The 17,943-nt window shown below is 43.1% G+C and overlaps 1 protein-coding gene across 1 annotated transcript in view; it reads left to right on the top strand.

The window, feature by feature from the left end:
• Positions 1-17,943, top strand: part of GAS2 (growth arrest specific 2) — a 766,676-nt gene that overhangs the window by 375,906 nt on the left and 372,827 nt on the right. Inside the window, exon 4 of the mRNA XM_078684661.1 lies at positions 6,650-6,791. Within this exon, the coding sequence (XP_078540787.1) occupies positions 6,650-6,791 (142 nt within the window). The remainder of the gene's footprint in view (positions 1-6,649; positions 6,792-17,943) is intronic.

Genomic DNA, 17,943 nt, shown 5'->3' with positions numbered 1-17,943 from the left:
CCACCTGGAGGAATCAAATTCCAAAAAGTGTCTACATTTAAATGTAAGAACCTCCACTGAGTGAAGGCGCTTACATTATCGAGACCGTCTTTGGTTGCAATATTTTAAAATCTTCCACTCTGAGCTCTCTCTTCAAAAGTCAACGGCTTCACCTGGACTTCATCCAACGGCTATCCACACTCCTAAACCTCTTCTTGGCCATAGCCTGATACCTTGCCCTGCTGGGAATGTTTGAGTTTAATTTCAGAGATTCAGTCAGAAGGTAATTCTTTCAGACTGGGATTGTCCTAATTCCTGTATCCAGCATATTCTCCATTGCAGTCGGCCCTTAACCGGATCTAAGTAGGTAGGTGCTTCATGGTTTTTGGTGCTATTTTCAAATGAGAATCTCAAAATTCATATTCCTGTTCCTCTTATTAGTTTGTTGTTGATGTGGTGTCATTTTATTCTTTAAAATATTCTCTATTTTGTTTTACTTTTTAATAGTTTTCACACTTCTGTTTGCTTTACACAATTTCTTAAGTTAAGCCTCTCTCCTCTATGCCACATCAACCTTGTTCTGACCTCAGGTTTAAATTACTGAAACCTTTTCTGGACCTAACAAGAATAGTGACATTATTACTTGTGGTGGACTACCATCCACCCACCCAATAATCCACTTTCTCACAAGGGTATGATAGCAATATCATTTTATTTTCAACTTACCTACATAGAATTGATCTTATCATGCATGGAAACATGTTTAAATATAATTTAGTTCTGCCATGTAGGTCAGCGCTGTGCCAGAAACTATCTTGTATTGCCCTGTCCTACAGTCTGAATGGATGAACAGATTTCCCTTACACGTCCTAGATTCACAAAGCCAGAAGGCAGTTTACAGAGGCACTTAGGAAAAAGCTGTGCATATTTTATTTGTCAATAGTATTTTTAAATAGTACAGTACCTGAGAAACCACTCTTTTTCACTATGTCTACTCAGGCTGAACTGCATTTGTAAATTTGCTTGACTGGACTTTCAATCTGTGGCACATTGGATTGAGTCTTTCGTCTCCCATGGCTCATTCTAATTTAGATGGAACCCTCCTGCTGTTTTCTACAACAGAGGTATTATTCCATGCTTGATGCACAGTTGCTGTGAAGGCAATTACATGGGAATAGTAGGAGATTCTTAATAACAAACTTAACAACCAACATTTCTAGAGTGGTTTTCAAACATTTTTAAATATTTACTTTGAAGTTAGTAATATATACACCTTTGTTCAATGAACAACACCCAATCCACGCTCAACATCAAATTTTGAAGGCAAACTTTTCTCTTTTAGGTCAAAATACTAGAAAGTGGATGAATGTTCTTGACGGATCCATCGTGCCATGTTGGATAATGTAATTCCTTTATTTCCGTGTCGATCACACAAAAATAACAGCTTTATCCTTAGTCTCACAATTATATATAATGCTTTGGGGAAGTCCCTGAATCCTAGCATTTCTATAGCCACGTGGCGTGCAAGTAAGGACAGTGAAATAATAGTTCCAGTGCCATGATAGACCACAGTAGACTAATAGCTCTTTTATTAACAGCCGGGTTTGGCTTTACTGGTGGCTGTGGACAAGCTGCTGGAAATGGAAGATAGTGAGGTAACTATTTTATGAGACATATATGACTCTTGGAGAGTTGCCACACCAGATTTCAAAATATCATTTGTATCCATAGCCAGTCTTTAATCGCTGGGAGTTATGTTTCTGAACAAAAACACCGGAGTAAATAAAATAGCATATTATATAGCATAATATGTAATAAAATACAAATACAATCTATAAATAAACACACTAAAAAAGAAAAACAGGAGTAAAGCATCTGTGTATTTAGTGCAACTTCCTCCAAAATATCACTGTCATAAAAGACCACACTAATTATTTTTGATACGACAACTCTTAGGCATTTATAGGAAAGTATATATTTTTCAGTGGTCTTCCATTTCTTTATCAAATTCTACTGGTATTTGCATTTGTTGACCTCAGTCGAGGTCTGAATCAAATACAAATTTTGACTTTGATTTTGACCTACTGGTATTTTAGATTGTAGGTACTGAGACACTGCTAGCCAGTCCATCTACCCTAAATGTAGCAAGACTGCATAACCCAATTATCTTGTCTAAGTTTAGGTAAGATTGCAAGTAAAAGATTCAGAAATGGCACCAGTGGTATAAATATTAACTGTCATATGCCGGAGGCAGCTTAACCCCTTGTGTGCTTTGGACGACCCTCGGCCATCCGACGTAATGGTGGCTGTCTGCTGACGACGGCCAGGGACCGTCCGAATCCCGCCAACTCAATAAAACCCCCCCCGCACAGCACGAAAATTCACGCAGCGTGGAAGGGGTTAAATGTCTTTCTTCTTGGTTGCTGCTTCAGTAGGTCCACTGGTAGATTTCTAAAATGTCATGTGGACAAAATATCGTGCCCAAAATATTGAGAAGGTAAGTGCAAATAGGTAAGTATAGATTTACTACTCTTTGCTCCACTTGTAAGTTGCATGAAGATGTATATATAGATATATATATATACATATATATATATATCATCAAGGTACCTATATCTGGAGTTAAGTAAAGTAAACCTTTGCTTACATATTACAACAAAACAATATTTTTGCCCTTGATATTTTTCAGAGGCTATTTTTTTCGACACAATATTTTATTCTTGATATTTTGTCCAAACAAAATATTGGACTGAAGGGCCTTTCTTGTTATTTGGTTAGGACGTCTCAAAAATCATGCTTTATTTACCACTATAAGAAAAGCTTTTTCCTCTAGTTCTTCAGAACACAGTTAGACTTGATAACGACCAGAGGAGGAAAACTGTATATTGCCCTGATGGGTTTACTAAGGGCTACGCTTGCTAGTTACTAATACAATAGAATTCGTAGTGATTCTCAAGGGTAAGGCCTGTGAGCCTTCTTTTAACCCAAAATATCTGGACAAACAAGGGCTTCAATTATGAGGGACCAGCTCAACAGTTGCAGTGGACAATAGCATGTGAAGTTTTCTATTCTTCTTTCTAGAGTGAATGGTAAAATTGTCTCTCTCTGTCACTTGTGTTCTGGTCTTTTGGGAGCGTTCATAGTAATCTGTCAGCTTTAGGAGTAGCCTAGAGAAAGCTACTTCACAAAAGGAACACTCTGAGCCTTAGTCATTTTTTTACTTCTAGAGGAGCAGGACATGTCCCGAGGCTCACTGAGAATGGTGCTAGCTCAGTAGACAAGATTTCCTGGTTTGTCCAGCTTGGATTGTTTTTGATGGGAAGAAAAAAAGGCCCATTAGTGTACTTAATACCATTTCATGCAATGCAGTGCAGTACTCTCCATGCATTCCTGGCCTGGCTGAACAATCAATCGCCAGATATTAAATTCACCATGCAATCTAATAGAGAATCGATTGATTTCCTGGATATCAGTATCAAGGAGAAGGAAGGCCACCTCTACACCACCCTTTACCGCAAGCCATCTGAAAGGAATTCCTTGTTAAGATATACCAGTCACCATACTAGAGGTTTAAGGGATAATCTGCCCTTTGGGCAGTTCCTCCTCCTTCGGAGAAACTGTTCCTTTAAAGAAGATTTCTTCAGGGAATCTGATGACCTGATCACCCGTCTGATTGACAGAGGCTATCCCAAACGCCTAGTGAAAAGATCCAGAAAGAGGGCTTGGTTTCAGGACAGGGCAACCTTACTCGAACCGAGGATCAGAAAAACAACACAAGAGCGAATGATATGTGTAACCACCTTCTGCACCGAAAGCAATGCTATTCGCAAAATTGTGAACCAACACTGGGGTCTGGTAGGAGAAATTTTGCAAGTTCCTGACCCTCCTATGCACGCCTTTAAAAGATCAAGGAACGTAAGGGACTCGGTGGTGCGATCTCTACTAGAAACCCCACCGGCACCGACAATTCGGAACCTATGGAACCTACCAGAACTGGTGGGCCATTTCAAATGCACAAAATGTAAAGCCTGCCCGATGTGTCTGGAGACCAAGCAAATACGGTACAACGACCAGACAGTAGACCTCAAATCTCTGACCAATTGTAACTCAAGCGGAGTGATTTATGCGATTCTGTGCCCATGCGACCTCATGTACATTGGACAGACACAGCAAAAAGCCAAGAACCGCATTTTCCAGCATTGTAGCCGGATTCGCTGCACGACTCCAGGGGCCCCTTTGGTGGAGCATTTCACTGAGAAAAACCATCCACCAGACTCCATCCGCTGGATGATAATTGAAAAAATCACCCTCGGCCCCCGGGGGGGCAATCTAGCTGCCGCTCTTGACACAAGGGAATGCAAATGGATGCAGAAGTTCCAAACAATAAGCAAGGGGTTGAATGAACTGGAAGCTAGTTTCTCGCAGATGGCGGGACTCAATCCCGAATAGACCCTGGGTTACTGTATCTTTACCTCCCCATGTACTCACGCATGTGCAAAGTTACCAGTAAGAATAATGTGACACCCCACATAACACGCTCTGGACATCTATGTGGACCGTGTATCATTTGTATTTTCGAACTCACTGAAATGTATGCTATGTATTTCCAAGTATCCTCACCCATGTGGAATATGTCCGGTCTTATACATGTTAATATTGTGGCTAAAAATGCATTGAGGTGTAACAAACTGTATCTCAACCGTGTGTCCCACTGCTCCTCCTGTTTTGGCCAAAGCATAGACAATGTACTTCCAAGCATTCTCACCCATGGTGACGCTGCCCGGTGCTTTACATGCCAGAAATTCAGATCTGGTTTTAGGATACATCCACCCACAACTCAGCTCTGGCTTATCAGTGTTTAGCCAGCACTGTTTCCCATACTGGGAGACTATCTCTTTAAGGATGCTCCACGGAGCGCGCGAGTCAGGCCCTGATCCCATTGGACCAGCGGGCCGAGCCCCTTTTCTTCTAGCAGTCACTGGCATTGAGCGCCTGCACCGCGAGCTCACTCGGATGCAGGACGCCGACGAAGTGACAGCGCTAATGCGCGTTCCAATTCAAAAGGTATGTCCAGACTCAATCCGCCGATCGGGCGCCCCGCAATTACAATCGGCCACATTTACTCGAGTACAGTGCACCCAGCTGACCGAGGAAACTGAATTTAGTTCCGCTTTGTCTTTTCAGTAGAATAAACCGGCACCGCGATTTCATTTGTGATTCAGCACGCCGTTGGAGCAACAGGGCGACTTTGCACTCACCCCTGTAAGGTAAAAACGTGGGAAAATTGCTCCCTAATTGTAATCGGCCACATTGCTATACCTTATCTACCATAACGGCATAGTATGCTAAATGCAGCCTCCCCTCTCTTTACAGACAAATATACCTTTTGAGGACAGACCTACCTGTGCCCATTGGCTGTGTGACTACCAGCACGCAAAGTAAGTCCCCCTACCCGCCACCCCCGATAATTCTTTGATCTAGCAAAGTTCAGGGCCCTGATGGCACCTATTTCATTGTATTTCAGTTTCCATCGGAGCATTTGGAAGCCCCCCTGCGGACGGTACATATGATGACCGTTTGCTGATGTAGGTAACCATCCACATCACTACCATGAATAACGTTACCACGTCTGCTCACCCTCTACAAAATTCTGAATTGTTTATTCATATTACCTTATAGGCTCTCCATCCTCTTCCTGATGAAGACCCCAACATGAGGCTGTGAATTGCCCTTCTAGCGTATCAGGGGTCGAAACGTAGAAATACGCCTCTTTTTCTTGACACACCATAGGAGCTAAATAAGAGATGTATTCTCACTATCTATGTGTGATGTGAAATTGGGAACCTTTGCTCATTAGTTTGACTGTAGAGGTTTTTCATTTTAATTTGGATGTAAAAATTATGTCACAACACCTTTACTCTGTCCCCTTCACTCATTCACTTACCCTTCCCTTTTCACAGAGAGCACCTATTTCTAATATTGAATGTAATGATGTTACAATTACATGTTTCTACCTTAAATTGCTATTTATAATCTTGGCTATAAATGAATGAAATGCCATAATGAATGAAATGAATAATTTGATATTCTCTTGATTGGTTTCAAATCTAATGGTGACCGTGGCTTTATTTAGAATTGTATATGCAGTGCAGTACAGCAAGGGTAGCAGTTGCTGAATTCTGACTAGTAAATAGAAATTCTCAATGTTATTACATGTAACTATTTCACAAATGCACTCCATACCAACATGCATCAAATTACAAAATTCATATTTTTGACCAATTCTGGTCAAAAGTGAAAGATAAGGTTTTAGTGACATACAACATATTTATGACACTAGTAGCAACATTACCCCGCTTCTGAATTACACACTTGACAATGTAAAATAATGCAGTAATATCATTCCTTCATTGTGAATTGCGGATCCCAGTATAATTGCAATTTAACCTCTGATAATTTTCACCTGTTTTTTACTTTATGAAATTTGTTCAGGTCAAAAACACAGGGATAGTAATTTTGAACGTATTCTAATTACGGTACAAACTCCCATTTGCACCTAAGTCAGCATTCCAGTGGGTATCAGAATAAGGCCATACAATTTCTATATTTCTAATATATAATCCAAACTGCTGGCCATATAAATTCGAACAAAATAATTTTTCTTTTACAGAGCCTTCTAGTCAGAAAGATTCCATGCAAAGCTAATGCAGCTTCTGGGTCATTTTTTGCAAGAGACAACACTGCAAATTTCTTATCCTGGTGCAGATCCGTTGGAGTGGGGGACACCTGCATCTTCGAATCTGAAGGTTTAGGTACGTTTGCATTTCGTACTAATAAAAGTTATGAGCAGTCAAAGGGGCTTGGGATATAAATCATTTTATGAAAAAAATTGACCACATATGTCTTACAAAGAAACATGCTATTTCAAATGGAAATATTAACCCATACCAAAAATTGGTGTACTGAGTTCTTATTCATATGAATACTGCATGCTCATATAGCAAATGAAAGAGGCCACAAACTAAACTTACCCGATTCTCCTTTCTGTGAGAAAGTTTACTTTCAAAGCCCATTGGGTGTTGTTGAACTTGGCACTCTCTTTGCTCCCTGTGACCCTCTCAAACGTGAACAGGACTCTTGGCACAAAACTTGAGAAGGTAAAACTTCAGCCGTAAAGTAAAAGTAAAGTCCACATTTGTAAAGCGCACAATCACCCGTAAGGGTCTCTAGGCGCTGGGGGCCGTCGGGAAGATTAAGCGAGCTATTGCCCAGAGTCACATGGTACTGGGCTAACCTGCCGCCGGAGCCAGGGATCGAACCGTGGTCCCCAGATTCCAGCGTCAGTCGCCCTGGCCGCGGCGCCACACCTCTCCCACCTCTCAGCCGTACTAATCTGGTACTGTATCTGACCCACTCTCCAATGCGGTCAGCCTGAACCTTTGACTTTGAAGTGGTCAAGTGCGATCAGATAACGCGTTAATGCTTTTTGCTTTTAGGCACCATTTTACAGTATATTCTTTAATTCATAACTCTGGTTCTAATTATTGGATTTTAGTTTGTTTTTGTTTTTCTTATTACATTAGGCTCTATGTTTTTACCCCAGCATGGGAATCTTTCAGGTAGTGTTTTCACCATTTTACGCTTTGATGTGTTGCAGAAATACTTTACACATTGCCTTTAAGTTAAGCACTACTGCTCTATGCCAACCCACCAGAGGGTTGAGCACAGGTTAATTTGGGGCTTGGTCGTCCCTTAGGCAGGGAAGGATTGTGGTTGCTGTTTGACCAGGGCTGACACCCCAGTCAATCACCAATCCAATTTCTTACAGGGTGCTCTGTGGGTCACCCATCTGAGAAACTATTGGGAGGTCTTATACTGAACAAATGCCCTCCTCACCATATCACATAGCACTAGAAAAGATAGGCCTTGTGGTTCATATGAATATGGGTATTTAGCTCTGTCGGCGTTGTGGACATCTTCAGATATAGTAGTATACTCAGGAATGGAGCAAATAGTCATCTTGCCTTCAAACAATTCTAAAAAGTCTGTAGTAGACACCTTAGAATGTGAAAGGAGAAGACCACCCCCCTACCTTCCATGCATGAGCTCTTATAGTTAAATCTAAACCCCACCAGAGGTACGTCCTTCTGTAGTAAGAGTGAGATGATTTATTTTATTTTAGACAGGGCAAGGGATAGTATAATGGATAGGACAGACCACTGCTAGCCCAAAGTTAGTGTTAATCCTACTTGTCTCCCTCCCCAGGTCTCACAAAGCCATTGGGATTCCACTGGCTTCCTGGTATGCTGGGGTGCTTGGTAGAACTATGTATTAACATGGTGGTACAAGTGCTAAGGGCTGAAACAGTACCACCAAGGACTCAACTTTTGAACAGAAAGCTTAGTTTAATATACAGTAGTAGTAACACCTGAGGCAAACTCCAATGAGATGCTTTTCCCGAATAAAGAGTAGTGATATGTGCTAGTGATCATGTGAACCATTTTGTTACTGTTTGACCAATATCATACATTCACCTGTGAAGCTAAACCAATTGAGATTATTGTAGCAATAACCGTGCATAGGCTAATTGTTAGAAATGGGATCTCTGGTTGGCAAAGGCTTGCGCCAAAGCCAGGCAGAGACCACCACTCTAGTCAGGGCAAGGGAGTTACACGCCAAAGATAACCCCTGCTCACTCCCTTGGTAGCTTGGCACAAGCAGTCAGGCTTATCCGTGAGGCCATGTGTAAAGAATTTGTTAACGCACACAGCAACAACATCCCAGGCACACTACAAAAGGAACTCCACACAAGGTTATATCAAACGTAGCCTTTGTATTCTCATAACACATTAGAATAGTACTCACATAATATACATGGTGCCACCTGGCACTAGGTCATATCTACAAGGCATTATTTACACCTGGCAGGGCCCACTGGACCCCTGTCAGAACCATAACAAAGCGAACTTAGTAATAGTAAAACATATCATAAACATACAACCAGCAATTACTGGTAACCACTGCACTCAGCATCAGCCTGTAACATAAACTACATCATGCACAGTATCACATTAGGCACGAATCACATTCTGCTCCAACCTCACCAGCATAAGCACATTATGCAATCCTCTCATAACTCTAAACGCATTAGACTCTAACCTACTAAGCACAACTCACATTAGGGGCATAAATCACAGTGGAGGATAACCTCCCAAGTATAAGCCATATTATGCAAATAATCTCATGCATAAAAACCACATTTAGAGGTATAAAACAGGATGCGTAAATCATACTACATGAATCATTCCTTGATACCACCTAAACCATATTAGGGCCTGGCACCCTATAAACCCAACAGTCCCCCTGGCCGACTGGCCTTTTTCTCAGTGGCTCAAATGCCCTGTGTCCAGAATGTCTGGGCTGATACCTAGCAGCTGAATCCAAAGTGCGCCACTGCGCAAACCTAAATGTAGCAGCTGCCCACTAATTGCTGGGCAGATGTGAACTCACTGGCACTCACTGTGCCTCTGGTCCCACTGAGGGACTTTCTCGCCATTGTGCCCAATTCGTTGCAGCTGCCCGCGCTGGTGTGGCGCAGCTGTGGCACTTCGCATAAAGGGGGTCAAGCACCTCTGTGCCCTCTGGAACCCAAATGGCACTAAGACATATGCCACCATTGTTGGGGCAGCCCGCTCTCTGCCCCACGCGTTGGACACTGGCACCACACAGGGCTTTTTAAATCAAATTATCCCCCTCGCTGGATCTGTAGGAAAATGCGGCCATGTCCCCCACCCAGCCCTCACCCACCGGGCTCACTGGCTCGGGATTCTCTCACTCTCCTTCTCCCGGGCAGCGGGCAGTGGCTCTCTCACTCATGCGAGCCTCGCCGGGGGATGTGGCTGCACTACTCTTACAACGGGGGGCAGCCCTTCACTCCTGGGAGCCCTGCGCTGCCGTCACTCTTCACCCTGGACCCCTCCTGGGACTCAGGATTTCTCTTTGGTGCTCTTGGAGGCCGGGTGGGCTCCCGTTCTCCCTCGCTCTGCACACTGGGACTCCTATCGGCTCACGGGAGCCCCATACCTACACAGGCACAACTTCTGGTCCTGCTGCCGGCCCCGCCCACATTGCAACAAGGGTTGCCTGACTTCTGGGTTGGATTTGGCAGCGGCCCGGCGGTTTCTCTCAGCGACTTCTCCGCAATACGGGGTAGGCTCCCGTTTTAAAGATACCGGCCGGATGGGCACCCGCCATGACAACAGATAAGCGGGGTCGACACCCTCAAAGCTCCATAAGAATGCAGGGTGGGCATCCGCCATTCTCCATGCATATAAAGCGGGGTGGGCACCCACTCAATCCCGGCAATTTCAGGGGAATTCTACCCCGTGGATTCCCTCAAGACAAGGTGCAGCTCGACACTGTGAAGCTCCAGGGCTCCTCTAGGAGCCAAATCTCAGTGCTCCCAGGGGGCAAAAGGCCGTCAAAAAGTCCTTTTAGGAATGAAGGGGCAATGCAGGGCCCAGGGAGGCAAGCCCTCCTGGCAGCCTCCTCCTGGGCCCCAGCAGGAGCACGCCATCAGGTTCAGGTACAAATACAGCACACTCAACATTTTCATTGGGGTCACAACCGCTATATTTATACTAACATTTCCTTTGTGTCACAGCACAGGGCTTGGTTTACCGGGGATTTGGAGCACTTTGTTTTACCCAGCTCCTCTCCCCCTTGTTAGGTGGGGGCTCAGTGATCAGACACCACGGGGGCGGAGCCACCATTGTGGAGGGAAGGCACAGCCCTGTTCAGGTACTAGGTGCAACTCCTCCCTCACATCTGCATACAGATCTCTCTATTCTTCACTTGGCTGACTCACTCTGTCTCCTGGAGCCACCCACACCCCTCAGCTCCTGTCACTCACAAGCCAGACATGCAATTCACATCAGGCAGGCAGACACATAGCACACAGAAAAGCCAACTTCTAAAGTGGCATTTCTCCACCAGTCACCATAGATGTGCGCACACCATTGCACAGTATTTATTCTCACGAGTTCATACATACTAAACTCGACCCTGCACTCATCTCATACCAGGAATTACCATGGACACACTTATCCCCATGCATTACTACGGGAGGGCAGGCCAATCTCACCACACACACTTAGAGAGCGCATGCGCTTTACACTGGGCCACAGGGCTAAAGGGCCACATGCATCAATGTAGGATTTTGCATTTCCTAAATTGCGAAAATTAAGGAATCGCAATTTAGGAATTGCAAAATCCTATGCATCAAGAAATCCTAAAAGTTTTTAGGATTTCTTAATTTTCGGTATTTGCGATTCCTTAATTGCGAATCGCAATTAAGGAATGGCATTACATTGATTCCTACGGGCCTAGAGGCCCATAGGAATCAATGCCGTTTTGCACTTTTTTATTTTGCGAATCCCATTTGTTTGATGCATTGCAAGGGTGCAGAGGGGTGTCCAAAGGACCCCCCTGCACCCCTGAAATGTATTTTAAAGTGCATGTTTCACACACACATGTCCTAAGGACATGTGTGTCTGTAACATGAAAGTTTAAAAAATGCATTTTTGAGCATTTTCATAACTTTTCGCAAATTACCACGAGGTTCAACCTCGTGGTAATTTGCACCCCCTAATTGCTAATTCGCAATTTGAAAAACAATCATGCATTGCTTTTAAGGAATCGCAAATTTGCGATTCCTTAAAAGCAATCGCATTTTTGGAAATCACTAAAAATTGCGAATTTCACAAAAATGTATGATGCATCCCAAAAACTTATTTAGGAATCGCAAACGGCCGAATTTACCGATTCGCACCGTTTGCACTTCCTAAATAGGTTGATGCATGTGGCCCAAAGTGCCCAGAGGCCTAAAACCACTACCACTATGTCTGAGCTTCAGGCAAACAGTTCAGGGGTGAACCTGCCAAAAAGGGCCAAGTCCAACACTAATAATGCTGGAATCAATTTTAGTGGCAGTATTAGTCATAGTATCTGCAACATTTAATTTGCAAGTTATTTAATTTAATCCTTCTGGTTGAAAATTGTAGCTTTAATTACATTTAGTTTGAAAAACATTTAATTTGAAAAGGTTTATGTTTTAAAAAAAGTTAAAAAAAATCGAAATCTGACTTTTACAAAAGCTTACCATTTTAGCCTTTGGGTTCTAGAATCCAGGTCGGTTAGGACGAAAGAACAGTAAATCATTCATGTTAAAGCAGAAGTAAAATAGCTGTAGTGCCAAAATCAACATTACAGCCATGCTGAGTTGTTTGATAAAAGCAATTTGAGAGGTCTGCTGTAACACTGTATATATGTGGTATTTATCTAGCACAAATAGTGGCAAAGAGCAGCATTACATTGTACAAGTTTAAAGGCAAAGACACAGTTAATGGTTTGTTGGCTTTTGCTGCATCAGAATGTAATCTTCTTCAACACTAATTTGGAAGCAGGTTGGGGGGAGTTCTGAAGACCAAGGTAATATCGTTACTAACTTCAAGTACAGGAATCCTGTAATAACGGCCTCATACTTTTGGTTGGTGTTCTGCAACCATGGCATTTTGGTTTGAATTACATTTCTATTGGAACATGCTTGAAACATTGGAGCTATGCTTTGCCATCAAAAATATATATTGACAATTGAGCATTTTCACTCAACCATATGGAAAAAGCAAAATGTATTCTAAATTAGACAAGGTACTACTCACCAAGCAAGTCTAAGGGTCCCGCAGATGAACACAGACAGTCTCATCATAATGTCGGGCGTAAAGCCTTTCAACAGCTCGTCGGAAGCCCATTGGAGACTTTCCCCCCAACATAAGAGGTTCACATATGATCACCGTATTACGATACTGGCAGTCAGAGGAAAACCAGCGGGGGAATTCCACTGCGCTTCAGCGGTCAGAAATGTAATCTTCAAATGGCAGTGCAACCAGCCTTGGCTCCATCGTCAGGATTACACTTTTGTTTTCCACCTGCCCTTTCATGGCGGTCTGCCCACCATGAAAAGGCAGGCCGAAAGTGACCTTGAGGTCCCCTGGCAGGGTTCCCTTGCCCCCTGAAAATCCACCATGCAACCTGGCGGGTAACTATGGTGCACCCCTAAACGTCCGTGCACCATACGGTGCCTGCCACACAGTGCAGGGATGTTTACATTCTGCATTTTTCCAATGCAGCTTGTGCTGTAAGTGGCAGCACAAGCTGCAATAGAAAAAATACAGGATCTGACCGCAAATATGGCGGTCAGATCGTAATCTGGGAAGCAGGAACTCTGACTCCCTATTGGGCAGTTCCGCTCCTGCTATGCTGCCCGTCGGATCGTGTCCAACAGCCATCATAATCGGCCTCAAAGTTACAGTGCCCGGCTGAGTGAGGTTCTTGGGGAAAAAGGTTTAGGAAAAATCAGAGGGGGAGAAGTTAGGGACTTGGGGACCAAATTCTTAAACAATAAAAACACAATTGGTAAGTGTATAGATAATGTGTACAACATTGAACACTCATCTCTCCTAGATTATTTATTAGTGTAATGGAATGTGGCAAAAAAAACCTGCCTTGGTTGGATCCCCGTATCACTGGTTAAAAAATGTTTTTTTAATTACTTTGAGAAAATGTTCATATTGCATCCAGTAACAAAAAATGAAACAAAATATCAAAGTACATTTGCTAAGAAAATCAAATGCTTACTACTAAATGTAACTCAATGTTTCATCGTTTAGTTATTTAAAACCAGTAATTGATATCTCCTACTCCTGAATCTTTGATTGTTCATGGTACTAGAGGAAGAATTCATTTATACAATGAGATTATGTTGTCTAGATACCCAACTATGATTCAATAGTTTTTGCTTATTTTTGAGGGCTTCACTGAGTTAATAAAGCAGGATGTGTAGTGATTCTTTTTAATCTTCTTTTGAGTGATACAATTAAATTAGGGGCTGATGAGCTGCCTAAATTGTTGAGGACCACAAAAAGAGAGACAATTAACATTTGATACTTTGGCAAATTCGCTTTTTGTACGAGGAGTAGGTGCCCAGGTGTCTTCTGCTTCAGTGCAAGTTTGACCTCACCGTGTCCTACTGAGTCATGTTTGTGTCTATCTCCTGCAATTTTTCTTGTTTGTTGCTCATTCTGCCCCTGACTTGGTCACTGCTCTTTGTTGTACGTGCCATCTGTTCTGTACACCCCCTGTCTCTGGTTAACTGCTTCTTTTTGTATCTTTTTACTGCTTCATTTTGTATCTTGGTCTCTTCTGTCGGTTTTTGCCCCGACTGCGACAGTCGCATTTACCATCTTGCTGCTCCTGCCAAACTTATCTGCTCTGGATAAGCGCTCTTCCCACACTCCAGGGCACTATTTGATGAAGGCTAGAGCCGGCGCGCGTAGTGGGTGTGCCAAAGGCAAGCCCACCTGTGCCCATCTTCACCCGTACTCGCCCGTCCATGCTCGTTTGTGACCGGACCACACCCAGGACCAGGGACCCTGGTCCAAATGCCTTCCACAGCTACACTTGCAATGAACTCCACCTTCTAAACACCATTCGCTATCACAAATGCTGGTGCTGAGCAGCACCTCAGTCCATGTTGGGCCACTTTGCTTGCTGGCATTGCTACTTCACCTGCCTACACACCCTTCTCCCACTGTAGACACACACAATGCACTCCTCACCAAGTAAGAACACAAGACCTGTACTCACAAAACACCAGACACCCACATCACACAACAAAACTTACTCGCATACATGCACCTCAACACACGCTCAGTCAGCAAATGCTCCACCAAGATTTGGGACCTCATCAACTCCAGAGCACTGGACCTCCTATTTATCACTGAAATCCGGTTCAACCCCACACCCCTACTGGACATTGCCACAGCCATCCCTACTGGATACAAAATCCTGCACCAGGAATGACCCCAGGATTGACCCCAAAAACCTCATACTCCTAGGTCATTTCAAGTTTCATCTTGATGATTCTAAGGTCTCCAACTTTACAGATTTGCTCTAAAGCCTACAGTACATCGGCCTCACAAAGTTTGTGTACGGTTCTGCCCATGCCTTTGGACACACCCTTGACCCCAACTTCACCTCCAGCTGCAAGGTTAAAGTCAGCCACATACTTTACTCACATGGATGGACCACACCATTGTCCACTTTCACATAACAGAGCCACTAACCACCCCTACAGAGTCTAGCAACACGCCAAGCCACTAGTGAAAGAAAGTTATGAAAATGGAATGGCTCAACGCCCTTCAACTAAACTACCTAAACCCCACAAACAACCTCATTACCGACCCAAACAACTTCCCGAAAAGCAACAATACCCAAGTGCTCCTGAAAAACACCAACCCCCAAAGATCCTACAAACAAACTAGCTGGCAAAACACTGACCTCAGGGACTCAAAGTGAGTTTGCAAATAACTTGTAAGGAAATGGAGAACAACCCGAGGAACCACCACAAGAAACACCTACAAGGGCCTGCACTTGGACACTTTCACCATCAAGTAAAAGAGACCAAGAAAAAAAAAATTCTCTCAAAATTGAATCTAGCTCCAACACCTGCAAGGAATTTTTTGCCATCATCAAGGAATTCCCCAACCCAACAGCTGCAACACAAACCATCACCCCTACACAAGAACTCTTCAACAACTTCTCTGAGTTCTTCACCAGAAAATCACCAAGATTTACAGCAATTATGAGCCCCAGCCAGCCCTATTGACTATCAACCTCATCAACAAAACCTCATCAACCAATGACTACCAACTGACAGCATTGAACACTTCATTCATCAAGGACACTGCAGCAATAATGAAGACAATAGACTTAGGGACCCCCACAGACCCCTGCCCCTGCACTCAATTACATCATCAACACCTCCCTCAAAACAGCTACCTTCCCAGATAGCTGGAAACATGCCAAAGTCACTGCCTTCCTCAAAATCCCTCAGCTGACCCCGAAGTACTCAGTAAATACAGACCCATCTTGCTCCTCCCCTTCCCATCTAAAGTCATCATGAAGACCATCAACAGACAGCTCTCAGACCACCTTAAACACCATAATCCCCTGGACATCTCGCAATGAGGATTCAGGAACAACCACAGCACTGAAACAGCCCTCATCATTGCCACAAATGACATAAGCACCATGCTCAAACGTGGACACGCAACCCCTCTCTTCCTCTTAGACCTCCCCACCGCTTTTGACAGTGTCTCCTACCACACATTCATTGCCAGACCACAAAAAGCAGGAATATGAGGACCAGCACTCAAATGGATAGCTCCCTTCCTCTCTGGAAGAACACAACAAATCAGGGTACCACCATTCATGGACCTCATCTGGGGAGTCCCGCAGGGATCAACACTCAGCCCCTTACTTACTTACTTACGTACATGACTAAGCTGTCAAACTTCATCAGATCCCAGGGAATCAACATCAACATCAACTCCTACACCAACGACACCCAGGTTTTGTTCCCCTCTCACACGCCTCCGTCAGCACCAAGACAGACTTCAAACAATACATGACCAGCGTGGCCAGTTGGATGAAGGCAAACTGCCTCAAGCACAACATCAACACACTGTGCTAATCTTTTGAAATAAGAGCTCACCTTGTGACTCCTCCTTTTGGCCCTCCGATCAGGGACCCACATCCACTCCTACTGAAAGTGCTATAAACCTATGCCTCATCCTAGATACTAACCTTACCATGGAGGTTAGTATCTAGCACATCATGGCCTCCTCCTCACTTCTTCAATTCCTCATGAACCTGAATCCCTTGATATTCAAGTAGTTTTCGTGCAGAATCATTAAGACTGTCTATATTTAGGCCCAGCCTTGCGTCACTCCTACACACAGCTATGTGGCGGGATACCATCACAGGTGACAAGCAGCGCTATACAAATCAACCTTACATTTCCGCATGGTCAGCCAGATTTTTTTGCATTTTCGGGACCATACTTTTGCCTGGATTAGGACTCTGCCATTTTAGGATCAATTGTGCTCTGACCCTAAAAAGCCAGGGGTAAAATTGGTTTCACCCAATTGGTCTATATATTTTTCATATAAGGCTATGGTATATAGGTCAGAAGTTATAGAAGTGACGTTAAAGTTTTATGTCATTTGTAGGCTGCAGTGTGTATTTTCCCTACCCACATACGTGATAAAAACCTGTTTTGGGGCACCCTTTTTCTCAGCCCTCTGTTGACAGATCACCATGAAACTTTCCAGGAAGGAGCTGAAGTGGAAGAATATCTGGTTTTTGGGAAGTTTTATGGAGATTTGCAAAACAAATTTACTAGTAAACCAAAAAAATACATTTTTTATGGACACACGATCCCAACTACTTAGTGGCAATTTAAACTTTTTTTTGTGTTTTGCAAAATGTGTTTTTACACTTTGAAGATGATTTAAGTTGCATGTATTATCTTTGTTTTTACAAATCTTCATATAGCATTGAAAATCTGCATCTCCAAAAGAGAGTATATATTATATGATGGGTCCTCTTGAATTGGGAAATGTCTGCTATCTATAATGCGTACAAACTGCAGTAGTGCGGTGTGAGGCACTACTTTTTTCAATTATGTATTTAATTATTATTTTACAATGAGTAAAGTAGCCCAAATAATTTTGATACAGTTCCAGAAGTATTAATGCCATATTGTACCCGCTTGATGTATTATTTTTAATATGAAACATGAGCTGTGTGAAATGAACAGTTGGGTGTCACAGTTTAAAAAAATTACTATTCTAGCTTGGGAACTACATTAAGCAGAAAGGTGAATGAATAATTTTAAACAATTGTTTAAATCACTAACTGACAGATGCATCAACGTAGCCTTTTGCTATTCCTAAATAGCGATTTTTAAGGAATCGCTATTTAGGAATAGCAACAGCCTATGCATGTAGGAATCGCTATTAAAATAGCGATTCCTAAACATTCCTTAATTGCTACTCGCAAATT

Source organism: Lissotriton helveticus, chromosome 3_2, assembly GCF_964261635.1.
Source record: "Lissotriton helveticus chromosome 3_2, aLisHel1.1, whole genome shotgun sequence".
NCBI classification, from domain to species: Eukaryota; Metazoa; Chordata; class Amphibia; order Caudata; family Salamandridae; genus Lissotriton; species Lissotriton helveticus.
Note: the sequence above shows the minus strand (reverse complement) of the source record. Positions and strands in the feature narration are given on the sequence as shown.